The following is a 24,705-nucleotide window of genomic DNA, read 5'->3' as shown; positions in this document are numbered from 1 at the left end:
TAAATCCAAGTAAACCCATTTCCCAGATATTTCTTTATTAACTGTTAGACAGTTGTATTCCAGATCTATGTATAAATGCAGTCCATTTAAAAAAAAACAATTTTCTGGTACTAGAACCGCTTTTGGTTTTCCAATGACCTTTACATATGAAAGGCTAATTAAAAAAATAATTTAAAGATCAAATTAAAATTAAAACCGCACTAAGAATTTCATTATAAAAAACTGTATGCGAACTAAGTGCCAAGAAACAGTTGCTAGATTTGCTTTTTGTAAAAAAAAAAAGGGGGTCTGAAAAGGTTCTACATGAGCAAGTAAACCCCACCCACTCACTAACATATAATTGGCATATAAGTTAACTTCAATAATAATAAAAAAAGAGAAGATAAAATTAAAAGATCAATTTTAATTTAGAAAAAATCTCCCAAAATGTATTTGCCGTTTCTTTTTCATGCTAGCCTTTTAATTTTCATATTTTGGCATTCTTGACTCAAGACTGCATTGAAAATGAAAAGATGCATTTTATCTTTACATTTAACAAAAACAATGTTACGGAGCCCCTTAAGGGACTTGGAGCAAAAATTAAATAAAGTTTAGTTTCGTGTGCACGTGAAACTATTGTGTGCACAAATGAAACTATCGTGTGCGTACATTAAAGTATCAAGTCTAGTTCTGCGTGGGCACGCAAAACCATCGCGTGCTCACATGAAACTTCCGCATAGAAACTTTCACGTGTGTAAGCAAAAGTTTCATAGTAGCACGCGGCAGTTTTACGTGCCCACGCGAAACTAAACTTGATCATTTTCAACTTTTTAAAAAAAATTCTGCACATGAAGGTTTCGCGTGAGCACATGAAACTAAACTTTCGTTTTTTTTACTTACTCCAATGTCACCCTAGGGGCTCGGTACAATGTATTGTCACAATAAAAATTAAAATGAAATTTTGTCTTTTGAATTTTAGCACATATTTTGCATACAGTTTTCTCTAATGAAAGTGTTGCTTTAATTTTCCTTACATTTTTTATTTTCAGAATATGTCTTCCATATTTTTAAGTCAAAGCTTTAAAAAAAAAAACGAATTTATTCTTTACTCATTTATGTGTAAAACCTTTCCCAATACAACAACTTTAAGTGCAACAGAAAGCTTCGGTTAAAGGATTCCTCCACTTTTTCATAATTAAGGGTGTCACGATTTAGATTTTAAATCAAAATCGATCGAAATTAAGTCACAACCTCAAACTTCGAATAAAAAAATGGGATCATCGATGCTGCCACGCCCCCCGTCACGTCCGGTCGGCTTGCCAAGCAGGAAAAAACACACGTGTTGAGTGCTGCGAGTCAACCTACCTTAACTTAGCTAGCTACAGCCAGTTAAAAGATAGCATGGCAGATGCAGGAGACACCATGCGAGCTGCTCTTTACAATGGAAACAAAAAAACAGCAAGCGCCTCCCACCTTCAGCTGAACTCAATCAGTTTTGTGTCAGTTTATTGTTTACAATGGTCCGCAAATGTGCATTGCATATATGTAACGTGTGACCTTTCGACGTGATTATGTAATACGTAAGGTCGCGCAGTCGCATAAGTCGAAAAGTTGTGGTTTAAAAGTACATATTTTCATTTATTTTGCCAAAAATTACATTAGATAAGAACCTTATGCATCGGTTGGAACCGTTTAGAGACCTTTGAAGCTGCATTGAAACTGTAAACTGTTGAGATGCACTATATGGAGAAAAATCCTGGAATGTTTTCCTCAAAAAAAAAAAAAAAAAAAATTCTCGACTGAACAAAGGTAAACATCTTGGATGACACATAAGGGGTGAGTAAATTATCAGGATTTTTTTGATCTTTAAGGACCCATATAGTCAGACAAAGACCATTTTAACCCTTAATTTTTAGGAGAACATAGTACGTTTCTTTTGCAAAAGGTTCTTTGTAGTGGAAGGAGGTTATTTAGGCTATAAAACGATAAAGATATGGATTAAACGGTTCTTTGGAGAACCAAAAACAGTTCTCTTATGGCATTGCTGTGAAGAACCCTAATGAATAGATATTACAAAACTATTAAATAAGTGCATGTGTGCTGCATGTAATAGCATAATGGTTGGGCATCATACCTAAATGCATTTATTTTATGCATGAACATATTAAGATTAGTAACAAATAGTACACACATTAAATTGACAGCTCTAGACATAATTTAGTTTTGAATGCACCCCAAGGATCTGAAGTGCATGCCGATAGTGGTCGTCTATGAGGAATCTCCCACCCCTCCCATTTTCAAGCAGGCCCCCAGCAAGAGACACTGAGCCCATTAGCACGAGGAAAACACTCGGGTGCCAGCGCTACAAGCAAATAGGAAGCCCAAAAGAAAAAAGTAAAAAGGGTACCAAGATGGCCAGGTTTCTCTTATTCAGAAGCCTGCCTGTCTTGTCCTGGAAAAAAAAGGACCTGTTACACAAAACTAGGGTTGGTAGAGCATGCTACTAAGAGAAATGGTGAAAGGGGGTGTGCCATGGAAAGGGTTAACAAGCTCTGCAGGATAATGGAGGATGAATTACCTCAAGTTCTCGCAGGATCCCGGACTGGCCACACGTCTCCAGATCTTCCAGGGCTTGGGACCAGAAGTTCTCCTCTTGGTCTGGCTCCGTTCCGTCGTGTCCCACGGTGAACCTGATCGAAAACAATTGAACATTTTTACCACTTGGAACGATGCAAAAGTGGCAACCAATGAGCAGGCAGGCAGGCATCACAGTGATGAGCGCGGAGACGGCCAATGGTCTGTGGAGGCTATGGTTGGAGGTGGGGCTCTTGAAGAGAGAGAGAGAAACATACAGACACACCCGGTGTGGTTGGAAACACTATGATGGACACGCCATGGTGGGCGGTGATGTCCTGGTGGATTGTGGGGCTTTGAGTTATGAGGTGAAAGGGGCCGGATTGGTTTAGGGAGGCAGTGTAGGTGACAGGCACACAGCACTGAACCCTCACCTGCTGTCTGAGATTAAACCGGTGGGCAGCGTTGACGCTCTGTAATGGGAAATCAGCTTCAATCAATAACAATACTGACAAGCCCAAACTCAAAGAAAGAAATGCCAGATATAGATTTAAAACGTATCAGTCAATCTGTCACCTTTTGGTTTATGAAGTCAGCGTTTACGTAAAACACCCTTTGATGGCTTTCATATTAAAATCATTCAAGTGCCATTCAGAAACAATGTGTGTAAAAGTTGGGGGAAGCTCGGTTTGCATTGTTTTTTTGTACAGACTGCAAAATAATGACCAGATCTGGAATAATACTGGAGTACATTAAGGATAAATGTATTGAAAAGCAGCTTTTATGAGCTGGTCTAGTACTGTGTATATATTAGCTATAGACCTGATTCACAGAGATTTTTTAATGGCTTGAAAATCAACATTCGCAACTCATTTTACTGCCATAATGTAATGCATTTCAGAGCGAACACTTAATGAGAAAATAATGTAGAGAGGGACTTCAAATTAACCACAGCAACCATTATGATATAAGTTACTTCTGAGTAATAAAATGTTCAAAGAGCTTTTTGCTCGCCACAGCGCAAAGAAAAATATATCTGACCGTGTAAAGAGAGTTTTAAGACTCTTGAGAAGTTGATTAAATGATGAAGTAATTCACAATCAAAAAAGTAAATGCTATCAAAATAAGAAGCATACTATTTTGCACATGATTTCAAATCTTACAAACCAATTTTGTTGTTTTTTCCACATTTAAAGGGAAAATGTTCATTACCGCAACATGTCCATTAGTGGATTTTGGTTATTTGACATGGGAATATTTCTAAAAAAATGAAAAGCTTCAGTGCATGTTAAACTATAAACATTTACAGTAAAGAAACATGTGGTATTTGGTGATCATTGGTAAATGTAGAGACAATAATAAGGAATATAAATGTGTCCAAGAAAAATTTTCTCATCCTACGCAACAATTTTTAATCATTGTTTAAGCCCTCAAGGAACTAATATTTTCAAAAAAGAAATGTTGGAGGGACATAATTGACTGTGACACTCAAGATGACTATCAGGTAAGCAGTTCTTATTTTTTCTCTCCAGATAAAAGTTGAAATTTTGTTTGTCATAGTACCTAGACAACTTTTTAGTTCTCATTACCGAAACATGAGTTTGTAAATGCAGATATTTAATGTAATAGCATGTTGCGGTAATGATCATTTTTGATAATGATAATCTAAAAAAATTAAATAACTCTATAGAAAATATTTTTTAAATTCTCTAAGAATAATGATTATAGTAAGTTCAGACCTTAATCTCATATGTGCAAAAGAAATTGGCTTTAAGGGCTTTTTAAAAATTCTGATGCTGGACACCTTCTAAGTCTGGATTTCATGAGAATCCCCCATGTGGGTTAGATGTAACACAACAAAACAAGATAGATTTGTTTTTAGGAAATACACATGACTATGACCTCATTAATATGTAACTGCAAACATATTTTTTTGTTTATCTTTGAATTACATTTCATTTTAAATTTCAGTTTCATCAAATGTTTCAAAAAACTATAACAATTTTATTAAATCAATTTAAAATAATATAAATGTTCAACATAATGCAACAGTATTAGCAATGGGACAGAAGTAACAAATATTACTTTCTTCCCGACAGGAACTCCTGACATTTAAACCCAATTTACTTTTATTTTGAAAAACTCTGAGAAGGCAAACTTCAGGATGTGTTAGAGCACTAAATAACCTGTAGATTGATCAGTACGTAACACATGAAACATGAAACACAACACGTTATAAGAAAAAAAAGACTGCTTAAGTATTTACTTATCATGGTGGAAAACAGCTTTCTGGGCCTACACGCGCAAAGCGGTGATGAAATACCCCGATACTTGTCATCTCTGTCAAGAGTTGCGTGCTAAAGATGCTGTCATAGTTTGGAATGCAAATGCAGTCTCTGAGAAAATCACTTTGTTACTTTCGCCCCGGTTCTCCCCTACAATTTAATAAAAGACTATGGAGACATCTATATATAACACAAAGAATGTGTATTAAAGGGCTAGTTCACCCATCATTTTCTCATCCTCGTGTTGTTCCAAACCTGCATATGTTTTTTCTATGAACACAAAAGAAGATATTTTGATAAATGATGGTTAACACACAGCTAATTGTAACCATTGACTTCCATAGTAGGAAAACAAATATTATGGAAGTATTGTGATTAAAGATGAAAAAAATATATTTTGATAATTCATGGCAAGCACACAGCTGGCGGTACCCATTGACTTCCATAGTATTTGTTTTTCCTACTATGGAAGTCAATGTGTACAAAAAATCTTCTTTTGTGTTCATCAGAAAAAAGAAATGTATATAGATTTAAAACAACATGAGCATGAGAAAATTACGACCAAATTTTCTTTTTTGGGTGACCAACCCCTTTAAAGGTTGATAAATAATGGTAACCACACAGTAAATGGTACCCATTTTTTCCATAGTAGGAAAAACAAATACTATGGAAGTCAATGGGATCCATCAACTGTATTATTACAATCATTAAATATCATATTTTGTGTTGAAAAAATAACTTTAGATGAGTAAATGACAGATTTTTTTTTTTTTTGGTGACCTATCCTTTTAAGAAAGTACATTCTGATTTCATGTTAACTTTAAAGAATCATATAATGTGAATTGTAAACAAATATTGAATGATCATAGCTGTAGTGATAAATACTTTAAAAAGACTTTGTCATTTTCCATGACCCATAGGCTCCATTAATGCATGTATAGGCGCTTCACGACTTTGATCTAGTACATAGTGAATATGAATTACACATCCAATATTAGATTTACAGTTTTTAAACAGTGTGTGAATTAAGTAAAATCAACCTAGAAACTATCGATCAAAGCTCTGGTAAAAGGTTTTTTGACAATCCAGTGTGCCTCGAATGTATTGCATGGCTCAGTTAACATTATCAGATTAAAGACTATTATACTCAATTGGAATTATAGCAATATTGCGGCTGACCTATTTAAAGTGAATATTAAAATGTGAAGTAAAACTGTTGAAATGTTAAACACTACACTGATCCAACCAAGATGATGTCTTTGGACCCAATGATTCAGAGAATCTCAATAAACATTTTAATAGATGCAGTTAAATTCCCACGATGGTTTTTACACGATCTGCTTCATGATAAAATGAATATTGACACTTCAGTCGTTTTCTGTTTTTAAGAAAATTTGAAGAGGGACCTGCGGGAGTTTGTCAATCTCATCTATTTAACTCATTTTGTGCTACGTAAGTGGCGCGTGCAAGACCTACTTCACTAAATTCAAGACATTGCATTAATAAATATAGTTTAAAGTGGTGTGTTGACGTACCCACTAGCACTCGGTCTGTCCCATTCATCCATGCCGAGTCCAAAGTCCGGCAAAATGTTGTTCCTCTGCCGACTGCTGTTGACCGGAGACAGACTCCCCCGGCTGGGTTTGGCGTTCCTCCACTCGTGGCTATGAAAACTGTAGCCTGATGCCTGGAAACCTGTGGGAGCTGAGAAAAACAAACAAATAAAACAAACTAAACACTAGCTGCATTTACATAAAAATTCTAATTGCGCAAATTAAAAAATTTGCCCAATTTCACACAAGCTCCAATATTTTGCAAAAAAGTTTTACGCTTGAGTAAGGTTGTTTTTCAGGCAATTCGAAAACAGAAAATATCGCAATGGAAACCTGAATTGCGTAAAAGTCACTTAATCGTTCTTTAAAAGTGGTTTGATTGGAGGACAAGGCAGAAGATGTGTGTTCCATTTCATGTGGCGACACAAGAACCGACAAACGCATGGCATCAAAATACCACGAGAGCGATTTAAGAGTCGACTGCTTAGTATACTTTCGATATTTTGCAGTCGTCCGCATGCACCGTATGAAGTGGAACACACCGTCACCATGCTTTCTGAAATGACTTATCGCGAGGCGACAAAATGGCGTTTTTGACACATAACATCGGTTAATGGAAACGTACGGAGCCCCTAAAGTGACATTGGAGTAAACAAAATCAAAAGTTCAGTTTCATGTGCCCACGCGAAACCCCCATATGCAGAACCCTTAAAAAAAGTTTAGTTTCGTGTGCGCACGTGAAACTATCGTGTCAAAATTTCGCGTGAGAATATCGCGTGAAACTACTGCGTGTGCACATGAAACTATAGATTTACGTGCTCACGGGATAGATTCACGTGCGCACTTGATAGATTCACGTGCGCACGCGATAGTTTCACGTGCGCACGCGATAGTTTCACGTGCGCACGCGATAGTTTCACGTGCGCACGCAAAACTAAACTTTAAACAAAAATTCTGCACATGAAGGTCTCGCGTGAGCACATGAAAGTAAACTTTTGATTTTTTTTGCTCCAATGTCACCTTAAGGGCTCGGTAAAAACGCTATAATTTCGCAAAAGTTTTTTGTCGACATTTAAAAAAAGCAAATATTTAATAGAAATGCAAATACTGACTCTTAATCTGCCAAAAAACCCTTGATAGTAAAATATTTCCAGAAGCTAAAGTATTTATGCATCGCATGATTCTCTCTCACAGCATTTCCCCTGCCTTTTTAATACCGCAGTCAATCAACTGGAGGCGCAGCAGCTCCTGGATGTTCAGGTTCCCAGGCTCCGATCATTAATCTGACTCAAGACTGCTAGAGGGCAGGGTAAGGACTATAGGGAGAGCGGGAACAACATGCTCGCTGTGTTTACACACACATCTATGGAAGGAGCCGCAGAATTTTGCTTTATGCGCTTTCGTCTGATTCTTCCCCGGTGACCACCGCCAAGTGCAGCACAGCCTCGGGCTTTAAGATTCACCAGCAATTCAATAAGGATTAACTGCTTGTGATTTGTTCACCCCTGAGGGCTTGGGAAGAAGGAGGAATCCTTAATGGGATTCTCTAGATAGCTATTTTGGTTTCATATCCTCCTTTTCGAGAAAGAAAAGTTGAAAATGAATAATGATACATACAGGCATAGTTCGCTTTAAGCAGCTGACTTCCTAATGATTAGCGTTCATGCTAATCTCACACCCTTACAAAAATTAACCATGGTTCTTTTGTGGTAAATGTGTATTAACCAGTGGCGGCTAATCCGAGGGGCGCAAATTCAAAATACGTGTTCGGAGTGTCATGTGTGTTTTCAAAATATGTGTTTGTTGCATCATGTGAACCATGTGCATCACGTGTTTTGTCAAAATAAGTGCCTGCTGCACACGCGTCAAAACCGTTTATGATAAAAGAGACGCTCACGTTGCAAAATATACGCAAGACACTCCCTTAACAGTAAACTCTGATTACGCATGAGATTATGAGAGTATCTGGCAAATATGACAGTAACCATGTTTTTTGTTTTAACTGTGGTAAAACCATGGTTAATTTTCATAAGGGCATAGCCAATCGTGTTACTAAAATGCAAAGGGTTTGCTCAACATTACTGCCAAAGTCCCTTTAGGGCAGCCAAGTTTCTAATGCCTAACTTGAGTCCTATCTACTTGAAAGACAGATATCTTTATTATTCACCAGGTGGTGTTCTTACCCAACTTATAAAACACCGAAGCATCCACTAATGCCAATCAGTAAAAGCGTTGTGTATGTTTTGATTATCGCTCTGAATCTGATCTCTAACAAAAGTTTAAATCTCAGCTTTTTGCTCAAAATTTTTTATTTTTGAAGAAACCTGCATATATTTGAGAGGTGATAAAAAGAGAACGTTTTGGATGAAATGTCTGTTCTTTTATTTGATACACTGACCTAAAGGATTATTAGGAACACCATACTAATACTGTGTTTGACCCGTTTCGCCTTCAGAACTGCCTTAATTCTACGTGGCATTGATTCAACAAGGTGCTGAAAGCATTCTTTAGAAATGTTGGCCCATATTGATAGGATAGCATCTTGCATTTGATGGAGATTTGTGGGATGCACATCCAGGGCATGAAGCTTCTGTTCCACCACATCCCAAAGATGCACTATTGGGTTGAGATCTGGTGACTGTGGGGACCATTATAGTACAGTGAACTCATTGTCATGTTCAAGAAACTAATTTGAAATGATTCGAGCTTTGTGACATGGTGCATTATCCTGCTGGAAGTAGCCATCAGAGGATACCAGCCTGCACAGTAGTAACAAGACATGATAGATCCATGTTCTCATTCTGTTTATGCCAAATTCTAACTCTACTATCTGAATGTCTCAAGAGAAATCGAGACTAATCAGACCTGGCAACATTTTTCCAGTCTTCAACTGTCCAATTTTGGTGAACTCGTTCAAATTGTAGCCTCTTTTTCTTATTTGTATGTGGAAATGAGTGGTACCCGGTGGGGTCTTCTGCTGTTGTAGCCCATCCTGCTCAAGGTTGTGCGTGTTGTGGCTTCACAAATGCTTTGCTGCATACCTCACGAGTGGTTATTTCAGTCAAAGTTGCTCTTCTATCAGCTTAAATCAGTCGGCCCATTCTCCTCTGACCTTTAGCATCAACAAGACATTTTCACCCACAGGACTGCCACATACTGAATGTTTTTCCCTTTTCACACCATTCTTTGTAAACCCCCAGAAATGGTTGTGTGTGAAAACCGCAGTAACTGAGTAGATTGCGAAATACTTAGACAGGCCCGTCTGGCACCAACAACCATGCCACGCTCAAAATTGCTTAAATCACCTTTCTTTCCCATTCTGATATTCAGTTTGGAGCTCAGGAGATTGTCTTGACCAGGACCAGGACAGGTGTTCCTAATAATCCTTTAGGTGAGTGTATATTGTATATTTATATATTTAAAGTAGAACATTTTCCGGAAGGCATTAAACTGGCGCTGACTTTTTTTTTTTAAATGCTGGCGGGGAAAGAGTTAAACCTGGCATCAACTGTACCATAACGTGGTATGTTTATTTAGCTAAAAAAAAATTGTTCGAGGTTGTTGCATCTACTACACATGCACACAGGTTGGCAAGTGTACAGAGCCCCTCCCCCAGAGAATCGTCAGTCTTTATCGACAGATGATTGGTTCTTTAAACTGGAAGGCGGGACTTCTATCGCCAGAGCGGCCATGTTGATTGTTGCATTGTCCCCTATTCATAATTATAAGAATGCGCCATCTTGTTTTATTCAGTATCTTTGTTATGGCTTACTCTGCCCACTTAGACAGGAAGAGACTGTCTGATTGACATTTAAAGCGACCAATCACAATCTGTCTTGTTTTTGATGGCATTTAGTGACAGGATTATCCGAAATACATTATACCACAATAACAGGCTGCCATAGACAAAAATGATTTAAATAATAGCGCAGTCAAAACGCAGCATAGACAATTTATTATACAGAAGCATGGCATATGGATTTTTACACTAACGCCAGGTTTGGCCTTATCACCAGATACAGCTTGACTATGAATTCAAGAGGGCCGATGCTTTTCCAGCAACCTTGAATTTATGCTCTGTCCACATCATCTATAATTTAAGGGGGAGATTGCTTCTCTCTGTAAATGGTTTCTGTAACTATCCCAGATTCATTTGTGTGAGGAGGGAAGGAGAGCAAAGCTGCCTCTGGTGAGGTTAGCAGCTTTGTATAAACCAGGCAGAAGTCTCTCTCTCTCCTTTTCTCTCTCCCATAAAGGTGAGACAGGGTAAAAAGCATAAGAAAAGATGGCCTTGAGAAGAGATTGGCCACCAGCCCTGGGACGAATTAATCATGGCTATAAATGAAAAATGACCGATGATGCCATTTGGTTACAAACTGAGATGACCCAAAGCTTCTGCTCATTAATGATCTCATTATAATTCATTTTTACAGACCAAAGAGGAGTTTTATCAGTAAGGCTGTCAACTTTGCAATCTAATTAATTGATACAATCATCTGTTTAAATTATTATTTCAATAGTTTCCCTACAGAATTCCACGTTTTGGGGGCGAGGCTATCAGCTTTTCCGACCAATGGTGGACAAGGGGAGTGTCACCAGCCACCAGCACAAAAAAACATAACACTGTCTGTGAAATATTTTCTAAGATAATCTAATCCTGAGATCATGATAAATTGCGTTTTATGTATTAAAACTATTTTGGACAGCTAACAAATTGCTATTGCAGTTATTATTTTCACTAAACAGGTGATTCTCACGAAAACTTGGTTTTAAAAATGTCAAGCATGAAAATGTAAAATTTGCTTAAATTTACTTTTTGTCCCACCAGACATTGAAAAACAAAGTCTGGAGTAAATGGGAACATTAATTTAAAAACTTTTACTTATTATTTAACACTTTTTGTAACATAATTTAAAAAATTTGTCCTAAAAAATCTCATTACCGCAACAGTCAGAAAACATCAACACTGACATATTTTCAAAATGACATGACAAACCTAAAAGAACATAATTTGGAGATTCTGCACATGCATTTAAAATCAAAGAATTATGCTTCTATTAATTAAATTAACATTTAATAAGCATCTGTTGCGGTAATGATAATCAAAATGTCGTGTAAGCATTCTGACAAGACAATATTTCAAATTAACTGTAAAAAAATGATCTTACCTGGTAGCCATCTTGAAGTAACTGGTCCATGTGCTTGGTCACTCAAAATCAAACTTTATTAAAATTCTGTATGTGTGCTTAAACTGTTCTCAAAAAGTGTTGCGGAGGATGAGAACATCAGGCATGGACACATCATTTTCCTAATTTTTCTTCATTATTATTATACATGAATATTCAGTAAATATTTTTCTGTCATCTAAAGTATTCTAGCAAAACATCCATTTATTTTTTTCTTAATATTTTTGTGTTAATTTAATTAAATTACAACATAACGCATGTTCAAACACAGCCGGACACATTGCGGTAATGAGAATTTCAGCAGAAAATGAGATAAAATTTACAATTATAAATTCTTATGTTGAAATCACACATTGTGCAAGGTAGAACACAGTATTGTGTTAATTCTGATGCTTTTTAATGTTACTATATTACACATTTTAAAGCTAAAATCATTAGTGCCGTGGTGTTTCAATGGTTTCGTGAGAATCACCCAAACATACACAGATCTGTGTGGGTGCAAGACCCGGAAGGATTATTCATAAGTGAATAATAACAATTGGACAAAATAGGCTAATACATACCGATGTGTGATGTGCCTACTCGACATTCTCAATGCAAATAGCTCGTTGCGATTAATCTTGACCAGACCGCAGTGTCAAGAGTGCAATTCAAACACACCGCTTCAAATAGTCATGTGTATCCCAGCGCTCATCAGGACTCATTTTACACTTAGTAAAAGTGATGCATACAGTAATCCCACTGTACCACCAACTGGTCTAATAAAAGACGCTCCACACAGCAGCTTACAGTAAATAATTACTTGAGTAAATACATATTTGCAAGTCTAGGGAGAAATGCAATCTCAATTAAACCTACATTAGACCTGCTGGGCCGAACCCCCAGCATGCAATGGGGCTGACAGTGCTTACAGTGTAATTACAGAGAACGTGTGGCATATCCATAGTAATCATAAAGCATCCAGGTTTGGTCTCAAAAAGGGACTTAATTTGTATATAAACAGTCATAGGATGTATTCATGTACTGCAGCTCAGTTGGCAGAGCAAGCGATAGCAACTCAAAGATTGTGGGCTCAATTCACAAAAAAAAAAAAACACATTGAACCCACTTTAAGCCACTTTGATACAGATAGCTTTTTGATACAAAGAGAGAAAGTTACATATGAGTTACAGGCCCACCAAAGTTGCACTTTTGAATATTCGAATGCGATTATTGCAGGTTGGATGTCAACAACATTACTTGTCATCTGTTCAATCATTAAATGTCCTTTTAAAGGTGCCATGGCATAAAAATCTGACTTTTTCCATGTTTAAGTGCTATGACTGGGTCCCCAGTGCTTCTATCAACCTAGAAAATGTGAAAAAGATCAACCCAGTAACTTAGTTTTGGTAAACCATTCTCTACAAGCATGTGAAAAAATAGGTCGTTGAAATTTGGCTCTCCTTATGATGTCATAAGGAGCTCTTATTATAATAATACCACCCCTTAATCTGCACTATCCAACCACAGCACTGCCATTTAGTGCAGAGAAAAGCACAATTGAGTTTTAATTGCAACAAACCACCATCATTGTGATCAGTGTTTGATCTTCATCCGCTCATTTGCATTTTAAAGGACACACCCAAAACGTCACATTTTTGCACACACCTACAAAGTGGCAATTTTAACATGTTATAATAAATTATTTATATGGTATTTGGAACTAAAACTTCACATATGTGCTCTGGGGACACCAAAAATGTATTTGACATCTTAAAAAAATCTTGTGCCATGGCCCCTTTGAATGTTTTAAACTTCATAGTTTGTTTGTGCAAGAAGCTTATTGTGAAGTCCATTAACGTTTTAGGGATGAATGCCCTCTAGTGGCCAGCAGCATATTACAACCTGTGGTTACGTTTCAAGGTTGTTTGCATTAAGCCCGGTTTATAGTCGTACGTAAACTCTACGGCGTAGGTTATCCGTAGCCTGTGCGTAGCCTGACGTGCACCTCGCAAAATTTTTAACAGCACATCAGTTCTACGCGGACCGCAAGCGCTGTGATTTGTCCACCAGAACCCCTCCCGTCAGGAAAAAAACTGCGTCATAGGTATTTCCGTTTGCAACGGTGAAAACAAAGATGTGCGAAGTTGTGGATTGATTTAACTCAAACTGCAACAAAAGTCGTTGTTTATTCACTTCCATCATTGCTGGTCTTCTCAAATCATACACAACAAGTTGCTGTTTCTTCTTCGTTTGTGGGTTAACTTGCCAAGCTGCATCTTCATTGACGGTCGTGTTGCTACTGCGGTTACACACGTAGATACTGCCTACCAGTCGACGTGGACGACAACGCAAAAGTATAAATGAAAAGCCGTTGCCGTAGGATCTACGCACAACTGTAACGAGTCCTTTAATTTTCTGAATTTGCAGCAGATAACGATCGCTTCTGTGTCTTTTTCTAATATAAATCGATTGTATGACCTCGGTACACTCGAAATATTTGTACTTTTTGTTGATTTTTGATTTTTTACTGTTTTGTATGCTGTGTTTTATATAATGCAATAAATGAATGGGTACGTTATTTGCTCAAAATAGTGATGGGCGATTTCGAAGCACGCTTCATGAGGCTTGGAAACATTTATTAATCTTTTGTTTCGAATCATTGGTTCTGAGCTTGTTTCAAACTGGCTAAAGTCACATGATTTTAGCAAACGAGGCTTCATTACGTCATAACTGTTTCGAAACTTTGATGATTCACCACTAGGGGGAGTTGATCAGTGTAGGAGAACTCAGGTCAGTTTTATTATAAAAGTTCATGACACAAATTTGCATAATTAAAAATTGTTTTAATGATTTGTTTGCCATAAATAAAACTTAAATCACAGAATACACTTTTAATTATGTCTTAATTAAATTAAATAATTTATTTTCTTAAAAACATATTTTTAGAACAATCTTGCTATTATTTTGTAAAAGTGTAAAATGTTTGGACAGATCTTTATGCTTTTACACTATTTTGACCAGCAGGCGTCGCCAGCGAGTATGGTGTTTGGAGTGCTTCGAAAAACTGAATCAATTTGCGAAGCAAATGGTTCAATTGATTCGAAGCTTCGAAAAGCTTTGTTTCTCCCATCACCAGCTCAAAATGCCTGAATAGTGTGATAATATAAAAATCAAAAATATTTTATCACTGCAAAATTTTACCCCAATATATAATTTCAGCCTGATCTCAATTTGTACATATTTTACGAGTAGGCTATTTCGTATGAATTCGTATAACGAAATTCATATAATAAACCCCACCACAAACCCAAACGTCACAGGGGCAAATCGTACAAAAATGTACGAATGAGGTCGTACGAATTAATACGAATCTTATAAAACACGTACGATTGCAATGAGATAGCGTTGATAATTTCATACTCCAATATGAAGTTTCACCTGCTGCTGGTAAATGCGCTAATTTAGTAAATGCATCTGTAGGTCGTATTTGGGGGAATGGACAAACATGGTTATTATTTCCACACAACAACAGCGCAGGACACTTCTGAACTTTAAAACACACATCAGCTCATTTGCAATTACACTAAACTAAAACACCTTTACAGAAGATGTCATTTTTAATATCCATTCCAAAATTAATTCGACGAAACTTTCAGCAAATGGGACATTTCACATCATTATCCTAAAACAGCGGCAAACAAATTTTCCCCCGGAGGGTAGAGGACATGCAAGCCTATTTATTGCAATAGATGCTGAAATGTTTTGCTAGTTGCGTGAAAAGTGCAAAAATACTCATGGTCAAGTTTACCCTGGGAGCTGAAGTTGGCGTCGATGGCCGAGCCGTCCCAGGATTCGACGGCGCTGTCAACGCTGGGAATGGTGGTGGAGTAGATGTCAGACAGTTTACTGGGTTTCTGTCCTGCTTGACTCTCATCCTCCACGTCACTCAGATCATTCATCCGACCTGTTACCGAGGGCTGCTTTGGGCTTGCCACTACAGAAAAAAAGACAAAGATTGGTACGCAATGCTCTTTTGGTATAAATCTGTGTATGTGCGCCCATGTGCACTTACGCTCTCCCTGTTTCTTGATCTTCAGCATTACCGATTCCCCCGCCATCTGCAGGAGGTGAATAGCCTCGCTGAGAGGTTTGCCCTTCAAACTGTTGCTGTTAATGGCCAAGATGCGATCCCCAATGTGTATGGCACCCGTCCTGCAGAGATAACAGCGCAACGATCGACTCTTCTTTATGGTGCTATAAAGCATCCAAGGCTTTTAAAGTAACCCTTTATTAATGGAAAACTCTAATAAAACTAGTACATGGAATGCCAAGGTCTCGGGTCCTAACTGATAAAACACAAACGTGCCCTTAACAGTATAACAATACAATCAAAGACTCGAATATAGTGGTACCTTTCGGCCAGGCCGCCTTTAGTGAGGCTGGAGATGATGATGGGGTCGAAGGGCTCCTCGGTACCCGATATGGTGATGCCCAGCGGCCCACCGTAGCGTTTCAGCTCCACCGTGTAAATGATGGAACCGGAGCTCTCCTGCTCGTCTGCAACACAGGCCAACAGCACACGGGCGTCCTTATCAACACTGCCATCACGTAGGATACCTCACAGAGGGGCAGAGAGCAGAGCGAAGACACCCCTCACAACACCGGACAGAGAGAGGAAATCACGGGCGGTGGGGAGGTGAAGGATGGATAGGGAAATAAAAGATGGGCGGAGGAAACAGGAAGTGGGAAGAACCAATAGACGGGAAACCGAAAGAAATGGAAAAACTAGGGCTGTGGAAGTTTAGTACACATTTGAATAAAACATGAGGTCAATAATGCATGACTTTAATCAATCCCAAATGTCAATTAATTCAAACAATGCAGGGATCCTAAAATCGGTCTGAAATATTTGTGGGGTTTTCTCTGTAAATAATGATATGTATGGTTAATTGTGATTATTTTGGTTGAATAATCAGCATATTACATCATTACTTGAATAATACAAATGAATTGTTTGACAGCCCTGAAAAACCCAACTAAACTCAAAAAGAGAAAACCGGAGAGAAATAGATGTCTGGATGAGAAATGAAAGTAAAGGTAACTCAATCGAAGTATGATGTAAGATAACAGAAAAGCCGCATCCGGAAAACAAAGTGAAATGAGAGACAATACGGGGCAGTGGAAAAATGGATATTCACATGCATAATACAAAAAATGGGATATTGACTGTGCGATCCATTTCATGGAAGCCCTTTAATCGGGTTCAGAAATGGATGCTGCATCTACCGCTACAAATCATCACACACACCAGCAGCAGCAGAGAAAAACCTGGACCCACAATGCTTTGCAGGAAACTAAATGTCAGGTGTAAATAAATTATAAAAGTGAACTCTGCTGCAATTGTGTGCTTGTGTGTCTGTGTTCTTGATCAGTATATTGTAAAATATCCCAACATCCAGATTGATAAACTTCATTTAAAGAAGTCTTATTTTATTTCGGCTCAAGAAATGTTTCTTGTTTAATTAATGTTTAGATATTTTGATAAAACTTAAGAGTAAGATCCCGTAATCTATTAGCCAACATTAATATATTTATATCATACACTCTAATTAGTTATTTTTGACCCATAATGGGTAAATATTGGACAGAACACATGCTGGGTTAAAAATGACCCAATATTGGGATGTTGTTATGCAACCATGAGGTATAATAATAACCCAGCAGTTGGGTTAAAACAACCCATCACTGGGTCAATTTTAACCCAGCGGTGTGTTATATTGTGTGTTATGTCCAATATTTACCCATTATGGGCCAAAATTAACCAAGCCATTTTGGGTGTGGTAACACTTAAGATTAACTAACTAAAACAATGAACACTACTTCTATATCATTAATAATCTTAGTAAATGTTAATTTTAACATATACACAAAAATGCTGGGTTATTTTCAACCCAGAGTTGGGTTAAAAAAGAGACAAAGCCAGCTGTTGGGTTAAATTAGCCTAGAAAATGTTTATACTGTATTTGACCCAACAATGGGTTAAAACAACAAAGCATTTTGTGTTGGGTTCGGTTCATCCCTTTTTGATCCAACACTAGATTGAAAATAACCCAGCATTGTATTAAATTTTTTTACATATATGTTAACATTAGTCAATGCACAATGAACAATATGAACATGTACAGTACACTGTAAAAAAATCCATAGAAATTACAATGTTGTTGCAGCTGGGTTGCCGGTAATTTACTGTAGATTTAAATTTATGTTATTTAATGGCAAGAGTTTGTTCAAAGTTAAATAAATGTTAAATATTAACAAGTCTTTATTTTTACAGAATAAAACTATACAATAACAGCCTCATGCAAAGCATTCTGGGAACCAGAAATCATCATCAACCTTTTTCTGTTTTTTGCTTTAGATTTTGTTTCCCAGAATGTTTTGCTTGATGCTGTTTTTTTTTTTTTGTTTTACTCTGTAAAGACAAAGATTTGTAAATGTTAAATGTTCATTTAACTTTGAACAAAATGTTGCCAGTAAATAACATAAATTAAATCTACGGTAAATTACCGGCAACCCAGCTGCAATTTCTACAAATTTTTTTACAGTGAAACAATAACAAAAATGTATAAATTAATTAATAAAAATGAATAAAAATGCTCACTGTAAAAAGTAAAAGTTGGATTAACTTAAACAATTCCGTCAATTTTTCAACCTAAATTTTACATTTAAAGTGAAACTAAAGTGACATTTTAAATTGAATAAACTTACATTTATTAGGTGTTACCAATTAAAGTAACTTTAATATATTTTAAAATGCAAATGAGTTGATATCTGCACTAAATGACAGTACCTGGGTTGGATAGTGCAGATTAAGGGGCGCTATTATCCCCTTCTGACATCACAAGGGGAGTCAAATTTCAATTACCTTTTTTCACATGCTTACCGAAAATGGTTTACCAAAACTAACTTACTGGGTTGATCTTTTTTTATACATTTTCTTGGTTGATAGAAGCACTTGGGACCCAATTAAAGCACTTAAACATAAAAAAGGCAGATTTTCATGATTTTAGGTGTTACCAATTCAAGTAATTTTTTAAGTTGATCCAACTTTTACTTTTTACAGTGCTGTAAAATATATTGTCCATTGTTAGTTTATGTTAGCTAATGCATTAACTAATGTTAATGAACAGAACGTTATGGTGAAGTGTTACCTATAACATTTATTAATCTACCAAGGTAAACGTTACAATTAATAAGAAGTAAAATACCATAAAAGCTGTTCACTGTTGGTTCAGGTTAAGCTAACTAAAAGTACATTCACATTATAGGCGACTTTGTCGCTGTGTGTCGCTCATCTCTTTCAAAAGAGGTGGTTGTCATAAACAAATGAGTACCGTCCACTCCAATAACTGACGAGATAGGCATGACGTGAACTCCCTGCTTCATTCTTATTGGTTGTCGCTCCCAAATGTTGCTTATAATTAGCATAAAGTTAAACATTTCTTAACTTGGACACGCCCATCCAGCCATCAAAGGTCACTGTCGCCAGATGCCGCAGAGCTTCCATTGAAATCAATGAGATTGCGTCGCTCTGCTACTGCTAGTCGCTTATAATGTGAATTTACCTTAATGCTGACTCAGCAAGCAATAGCCGAAAATAGACTCAATATAGTCCAGCTATGAGTAACCCACTTCTAGCCAAAATTAATTTGAATTTGGTTACAGTACATGTCGTTTTTCCCTAAATAACTTTATAGATTTATGGTACTTCATTACCTAACAGTGATTAAAAGGTGTTTGCTTTCATTTATTTATTTTATTTCATTTATTTTGGGCCCTAAATTTGTCTTGTTTTAGCCTAGATGTCTGGCCTGTGTTTGCATAGCTTCTAGACGTCTTTTAAAAGCAAATTTGCTTGATGCGTATTAGACAAATTGTTTTGCACTGTGCAATTATAGAAACACCAAAAGCTACTTTATTTATAAAGCCGGTCCGTTTCATAAAATATTTCCTCATAACACTCAACACATCTATTAAAAGGTCAATCTACCCATTTAGCACGGCTACCCTGAAGAGTAAATGTGTTAGAGAGAAGACTAGAGAAATATTCAAAAGACCCTCAGGGCGATCAACTCCAAACATCTTCCACATATTAATGAAGCGGAGATATCTGCAAGTTCACAACATTAACTTTACAGCGGCAGTAACAGGCTACGTTTGCATGTGTGCATTTGCACCTGCAGGCTTTCTGGACTGGGGGTCTGGGGATGTTGGTTAACACAAGGTCGGCTCAATACCCCTTTGTTTTTTGACTATGAACTAATGGAGAGCTCTGATGGAAATTACCCCATTTAGCAAGCGAGTCAGGGCCCTCGCGCTGATGGTGCCCTTGATGATTTGTTGTCACAGCTCTAAAAAAGCGGCTTGCAAAAACGAACGTCAATATTAATGTTCGCAGCGAGAAAGATCTAAACGATCTTCTAGCTTTGTGCAAACAAGCATGAGGTCTGTTCCGCTCTTCTATCCGTTTTTATTTCTCGGATGCATTGGATGTTCTGCATGAAATATAAATGTAACACAAAAGCCATTGTGGTTCTTTTCTGTAGCATGCACGGCACTCCCGAAGAGGACAATGGCGCAAGGGATTGTGGGTAAATGCTTTTGAGAGGATCAGAGAGAGATAAAAACAAGTTATGTTTCTGTAAAGACCGGGTGAATGCTCTGAGGTTTTCTAATCAGATAATTGAACCAAAGGAGCATTAAATTGAGGCGATTAAACCCAATTTTCCTCTACATGCACAATGCTAAGTGAAAAGGATGAAATGAACAGGGTGCAGATACAATGGGAGCTCTACATCTCACCAGAAGATGGGACAGGTTTATTAAGCCCTTTTCACACACAGATTACGAAAAATTATTTGTCCAGAGCTCGTTCGGTTTTGGTTCATTCACACCGCTAATGATCTTCCGAAATGTGTACGTACGTTCACATGCATCCCGTAAAGATGTGATGTGTAAAGTTTTTGCACTTGGTGGATTTTTCCACAATTTGAAACTTATCCACGATTTCCCGTTCGAGAAACCATGCACGTGCATTTTCGTTCTGACTCGATAATAAACTAGCGCATGATTGAACAAAATCGATCTCTTTGGACAGTCTTCTCGGGTCCAAATAAATGTACCTTACCCGAAATGACCCAAATTACTTTTTACCCAAACCCATTTATTTTCCTTTGTTATCTGACGACGACACCAAGGTAACCGCTTACAGTATGTATTCAAAATTGATTGACAGGTCTCTCTCAACAAAAATTACCCACGCAATTCGCAAGCTGTCTTGGCAAACAGAGGGGGTTTGGAAAAAGACTCAATGCACACACGCCAGATACTTCAAAAGTTTTCCTCGTGTCCGTTCGGCAAAAACACATTCATTTAAAAACCCTTGAGATTGCTAATATTATACCCAACCCATCAGTGTTGGGGAAAGTTACTTTTAAAAGTAATGCATTACAATATTAAGTTACTCCCCAAAAAAGTAACTAATTGCGTTACTTAGTTACTTACTTTTCATGGAAAGTAATGCTTACGTTACTTTTAAGTTACTTTTAAGTTACTTAAGTTACGAGAAACCCTGCACATGCATTTTCGCTCTAATTTGATTATAAACTAGCGCATGATTGAACAAAATCGACCTGAGTTTTAGCTCGGATAGTGAGGCAGAGGTCTTCTCGGGTCCAAAGAAATGTACCCTACCCGAAATGACCCAAATTGCTTTTTACCCAAACCCAACGTTCATAAATCCCATTTGGAGACAAGCCAAACAAAATTACACCCGAGTCCGACCCGAACAATTGGTGGCCTCGCAACCAATTTGGCCCCGCTGCTCTATTTATTTTCCTTTGTTATCTGACGACGACACCAAGGTAACCGCTTACAGTATGTATTCAAAATTGATTGACAGGTCTCTCTCAACAAAAATTAACTACGCAATTCGCAAGCTGTCTTGGCAAACAGAGGGGGTTTGGAAAAGGACTCAATGCACACACGCCAGATACTTTGGGTCTTCTCGGGTTCGTTCGGCAAAAACACATTCATTTAAAACACTCGAGATTGCTAATATTATACCCACCCAACCAGTCGGTTTTGGGGAAAGTTACTTTTAAAAGTAATGCATTACAATATTAAATTACTCCCCAAAAAAGTAACTAATTGCATTACTTAGTTACTTTTCATGAAAGTAATGCTTACATTACTTTTAAGTTACTTTTGCGTTACTTTTTCTTACTTCATAGGACGCGGAGTGCGCTGCGCTCGCCGCTGGGTTCAGCGGAGCCAAGCGATTTGTGCTCTGATGTCCAGACCAAAGTAGGCGGGTTTTCAATAAATTACTACAGTGTTTATATTTGCGTTAAATAGTGAAAGAGGAATACAGAGACTGATGTTGCCCGTCTCCATTTCACGTAACTTTAAGCTGCCTACCTACAACAAGCAACCTGACTTAAAACACACCTGCCAACTTGAATTGCTACGTGTTTCCATGACACGGCTTTTCTTTCGATGTCTCTGTAGGATCGTAAACTTGTATTGTAAAGCTCCAGGAATTCCGACACATAGTATATAAGCTTTTCGTCCATTTTGATTTGATTGTTTGGATGCCCCGTTTCTATTGGCGTAATGCGCATTACTTGTAATGCGTTAACCCCAACACTACGACCCGTGTCCAAGGCACACATGAAACGTTTAGACCCGAACCCGCTCGGGTTGGACCTTGGGTTTTCAGATCTAAGTGGACCCATAAAGGCCTTTATAGTGAAGAGCTCTCTGATCTCTGCATCATTACAGTTTACAGACATTTTTGTCTTGAGTGCTAATCTGCATTCAAAACCCCTGTGTCAAAGAGCTGAACGATAACTATGTTGTTGTTACGATACATCCTCGCTATGACACACCCCTTACGGCATTGTTCCTGTCTTTTGTTAACGCAGGACGCGTTCCAGAAATATCACAGCAATATTTTTATGTCCCATTTACGGGAGTGATCCCAGGACTAGTTCCAGTAAACGCTTGCACTCTGACAATTTTTGGGCAATTTTTTTTGGTATCAAGGCGTTGTGTGAAAGGAGTTTAAGAAGATCAAATAGAAATCACGTGGAAAGACTTCAGAGTCGAAGTAAAAGAAGGATCCCAGCGAAAAACATATCTCTTTTTATCAATAACACCACTATCTGTCATAAAAAATCACCAGGGTTTCTAATTCCTCATCTATGAATACATAGCCTTGAATGCCTTCCCATTTTCTCTCACTCCGTCCTTACTTTGTCCTTGGTACATCTTTTTGAAACCAGATTATATCAGAGTATGGTAATCAGCCAAACCCTAATAGTTAATTCATGATCTTCGCTAACAAACACTGCTACTGATGCAGTATCTTTGACCTTGCGTGCTAGTTTGTAGTCTTTTAATGTGCATACAGTATGTGTTTGGGGTGCAGGGACTCTGAGGTACCTGAGTTGTCCTCGTCCTTGCGGATCTTCAGTTTCACCAAGTCTTCGCACTGCTGGAGGATTTGTACCGCGTCCTCCATAGAGCAATTGTCCAGACGGATGTTGTCTATGGCCAGCAGCTTATCTCCAAGCTCTAGGGTGCCCGTCCTTCAAAGGAATACAAGGAAAGCTGTACAGTTTTAAGATGCTCTTTTGTCTACACGAGTACTGTTTTAGCTGTGTTGTTGGTGAAATGCAATTCATGTAGAGTCACTACAGTTCACTACGGTAAAAAACAGAAATATCAAGTTACATTTGACTTTTTCACCCTTATGACTTAGAGGCATGTAAAAACATCTTAAAAGTGGGGGGGGGCTGTCAGTAGAGATATATATCTATATCCAACCAAAAAAACATGGGCGGGAATGATGGCGACGAGTTGAAATGTGCGGGGGACAGAATCATCTAATTTCGAGGTGGGCGGTACCCTTTTAAAAAGATTCAATTCTGCACACATTCAGTTTTTACAAAAGCAAATGTTTTCTGGATTTCTTAGCAAGCTTTCTACAAACACACAGCACAGCTTCGTCTCAATGTTTTTTAAGCAAAAGATTATTTAGCATTTTCTCCCTCACAGAACTCATTTTGTCGTTGTTTTTCTTATAGAGAACCCATGTATTATTCAGTAGACTGACCGTGGTACACAGGCAAGAGTGGCTGCAAGTGTTACAGTAAATTCGAAAAACAAAAAACAGTGACTTTCTGTTATCATATTGTCTATTATTGAAGAGCTCAGAAGCAAAACCTTCTTAAACCGTCTTTCCACTGTACACAACCTTTGGACACGACTGCTGGAGTTCGCCCCCTAGTGGCAGTCGTAATGAAGTTACAGTTTAATCATAAATTCGTGCCAACATGGGAGAAAAGCCCCTTTTGGGGGGACTCTCCATAGGGAATGAATGACTTCCGGTTAATCGCCGTCGTTTGTTGTGTAGCCTACAGTGGAAAGGCGGCCTAGGTGTTATCTGACAAATGACACATTTTTATCAGACTCTGTTTTTTTTTGAATGGCCTAAGCAGATATGAAGTGAAAGTATTTGATAAGAGTATAATACATGCTGACAGCATTCGGTTCATATCACTCAAATCTTATTTTTGACCGAAGTGGCGTTTAGGGGCTTTTGCATCTGAGGTCTATAAATGCGCTGCTGTGCTGTTTTATAAATGGCATCCTTATACACGCATTACAGCAGATTTTTGAGATGCAATTCTGCCTGATTTCACAATTATTCCACTACTGCCTCAAATTTAATGACTGACTTATTTTTAGGCTTGAAAAGAGTACAGAGAGATTTGAAAGACTGTGACACGGACAGTCATCTAAGCACAAAGACAGGATACATAACCACTCCGTTTTTCATAGTTTGGTTCATAGCCCGATTCTCCTTCCTGCTGGCATAATTATAGGTAAACATATGTTCAATTATCTTAAAGTATGGTAAATTATAATATTTATACTGAAAGTGAGGTAATTAGGTAGTATACATCATTCCCTCAACCACCCACACTCTTACCACGAAGACCTTTATTTATTTAACATTTTATGTTTTGATTACATAAAATAATTAGTGTGAATTTTTTTATTCTGTGGAACAGAATTGAT

At 37.6% G+C, this 24,705-nt stretch overlaps 1 protein-coding gene across 12 annotated transcripts in view; it reads right to left on the bottom strand.

Moving 5' to 3' along the window:
• Positions 1–24,705, bottom strand: part of grip1 (glutamate receptor interacting protein 1) — a 375,594-nt gene that overhangs the window by 9,163 nt on the left and 341,726 nt on the right. For 6 of the 12 annotated variants that reach the window (XM_055191373.2, XM_055191376.2, XM_055191372.2 and 3 more), the window contains 8 exons: positions 23,065–23,210; positions 15,972–16,176; positions 15,632–15,771; positions 15,368–15,553; positions 6,374–6,542; positions 2,988–3,026; positions 2,558–2,669; positions 2,387–2,431 (listed from right to left, as the gene is read on the bottom strand). In XM_055191373.2, the coding sequence (XP_055047348.2) occupies positions 2,387–2,431; positions 2,558–2,669; positions 2,988–3,026; positions 6,374–6,542; positions 15,368–15,553; positions 15,632–15,771; positions 15,972–16,176; positions 23,065–23,210 (1,042 nt within the window). The remainder of the gene's footprint in view (positions 1–2,386; positions 2,432–2,557; positions 2,670–2,987; positions 3,027–6,373; positions 6,543–15,367; positions 15,554–15,631; positions 15,772–15,971; positions 16,177–23,064; positions 23,211–24,705) is intronic. The other 6 variants (XM_055191370.2, XM_055191369.2, XM_055191368.2 and 3 more) reach the window with 6 other exon arrangements.

This window comes from Misgurnus anguillicaudatus, chromosome 1, assembly GCF_027580225.2.
Source record: "Misgurnus anguillicaudatus chromosome 1, ASM2758022v2, whole genome shotgun sequence".
NCBI lineage: Eukaryota > Metazoa > Chordata > Actinopteri > Cypriniformes > Cobitidae > Misgurnus > Misgurnus anguillicaudatus.
The sequence above is the reverse complement of the archived record's forward strand: the minus strand, read 5'-3'. Positions and strand labels throughout refer to the sequence as shown.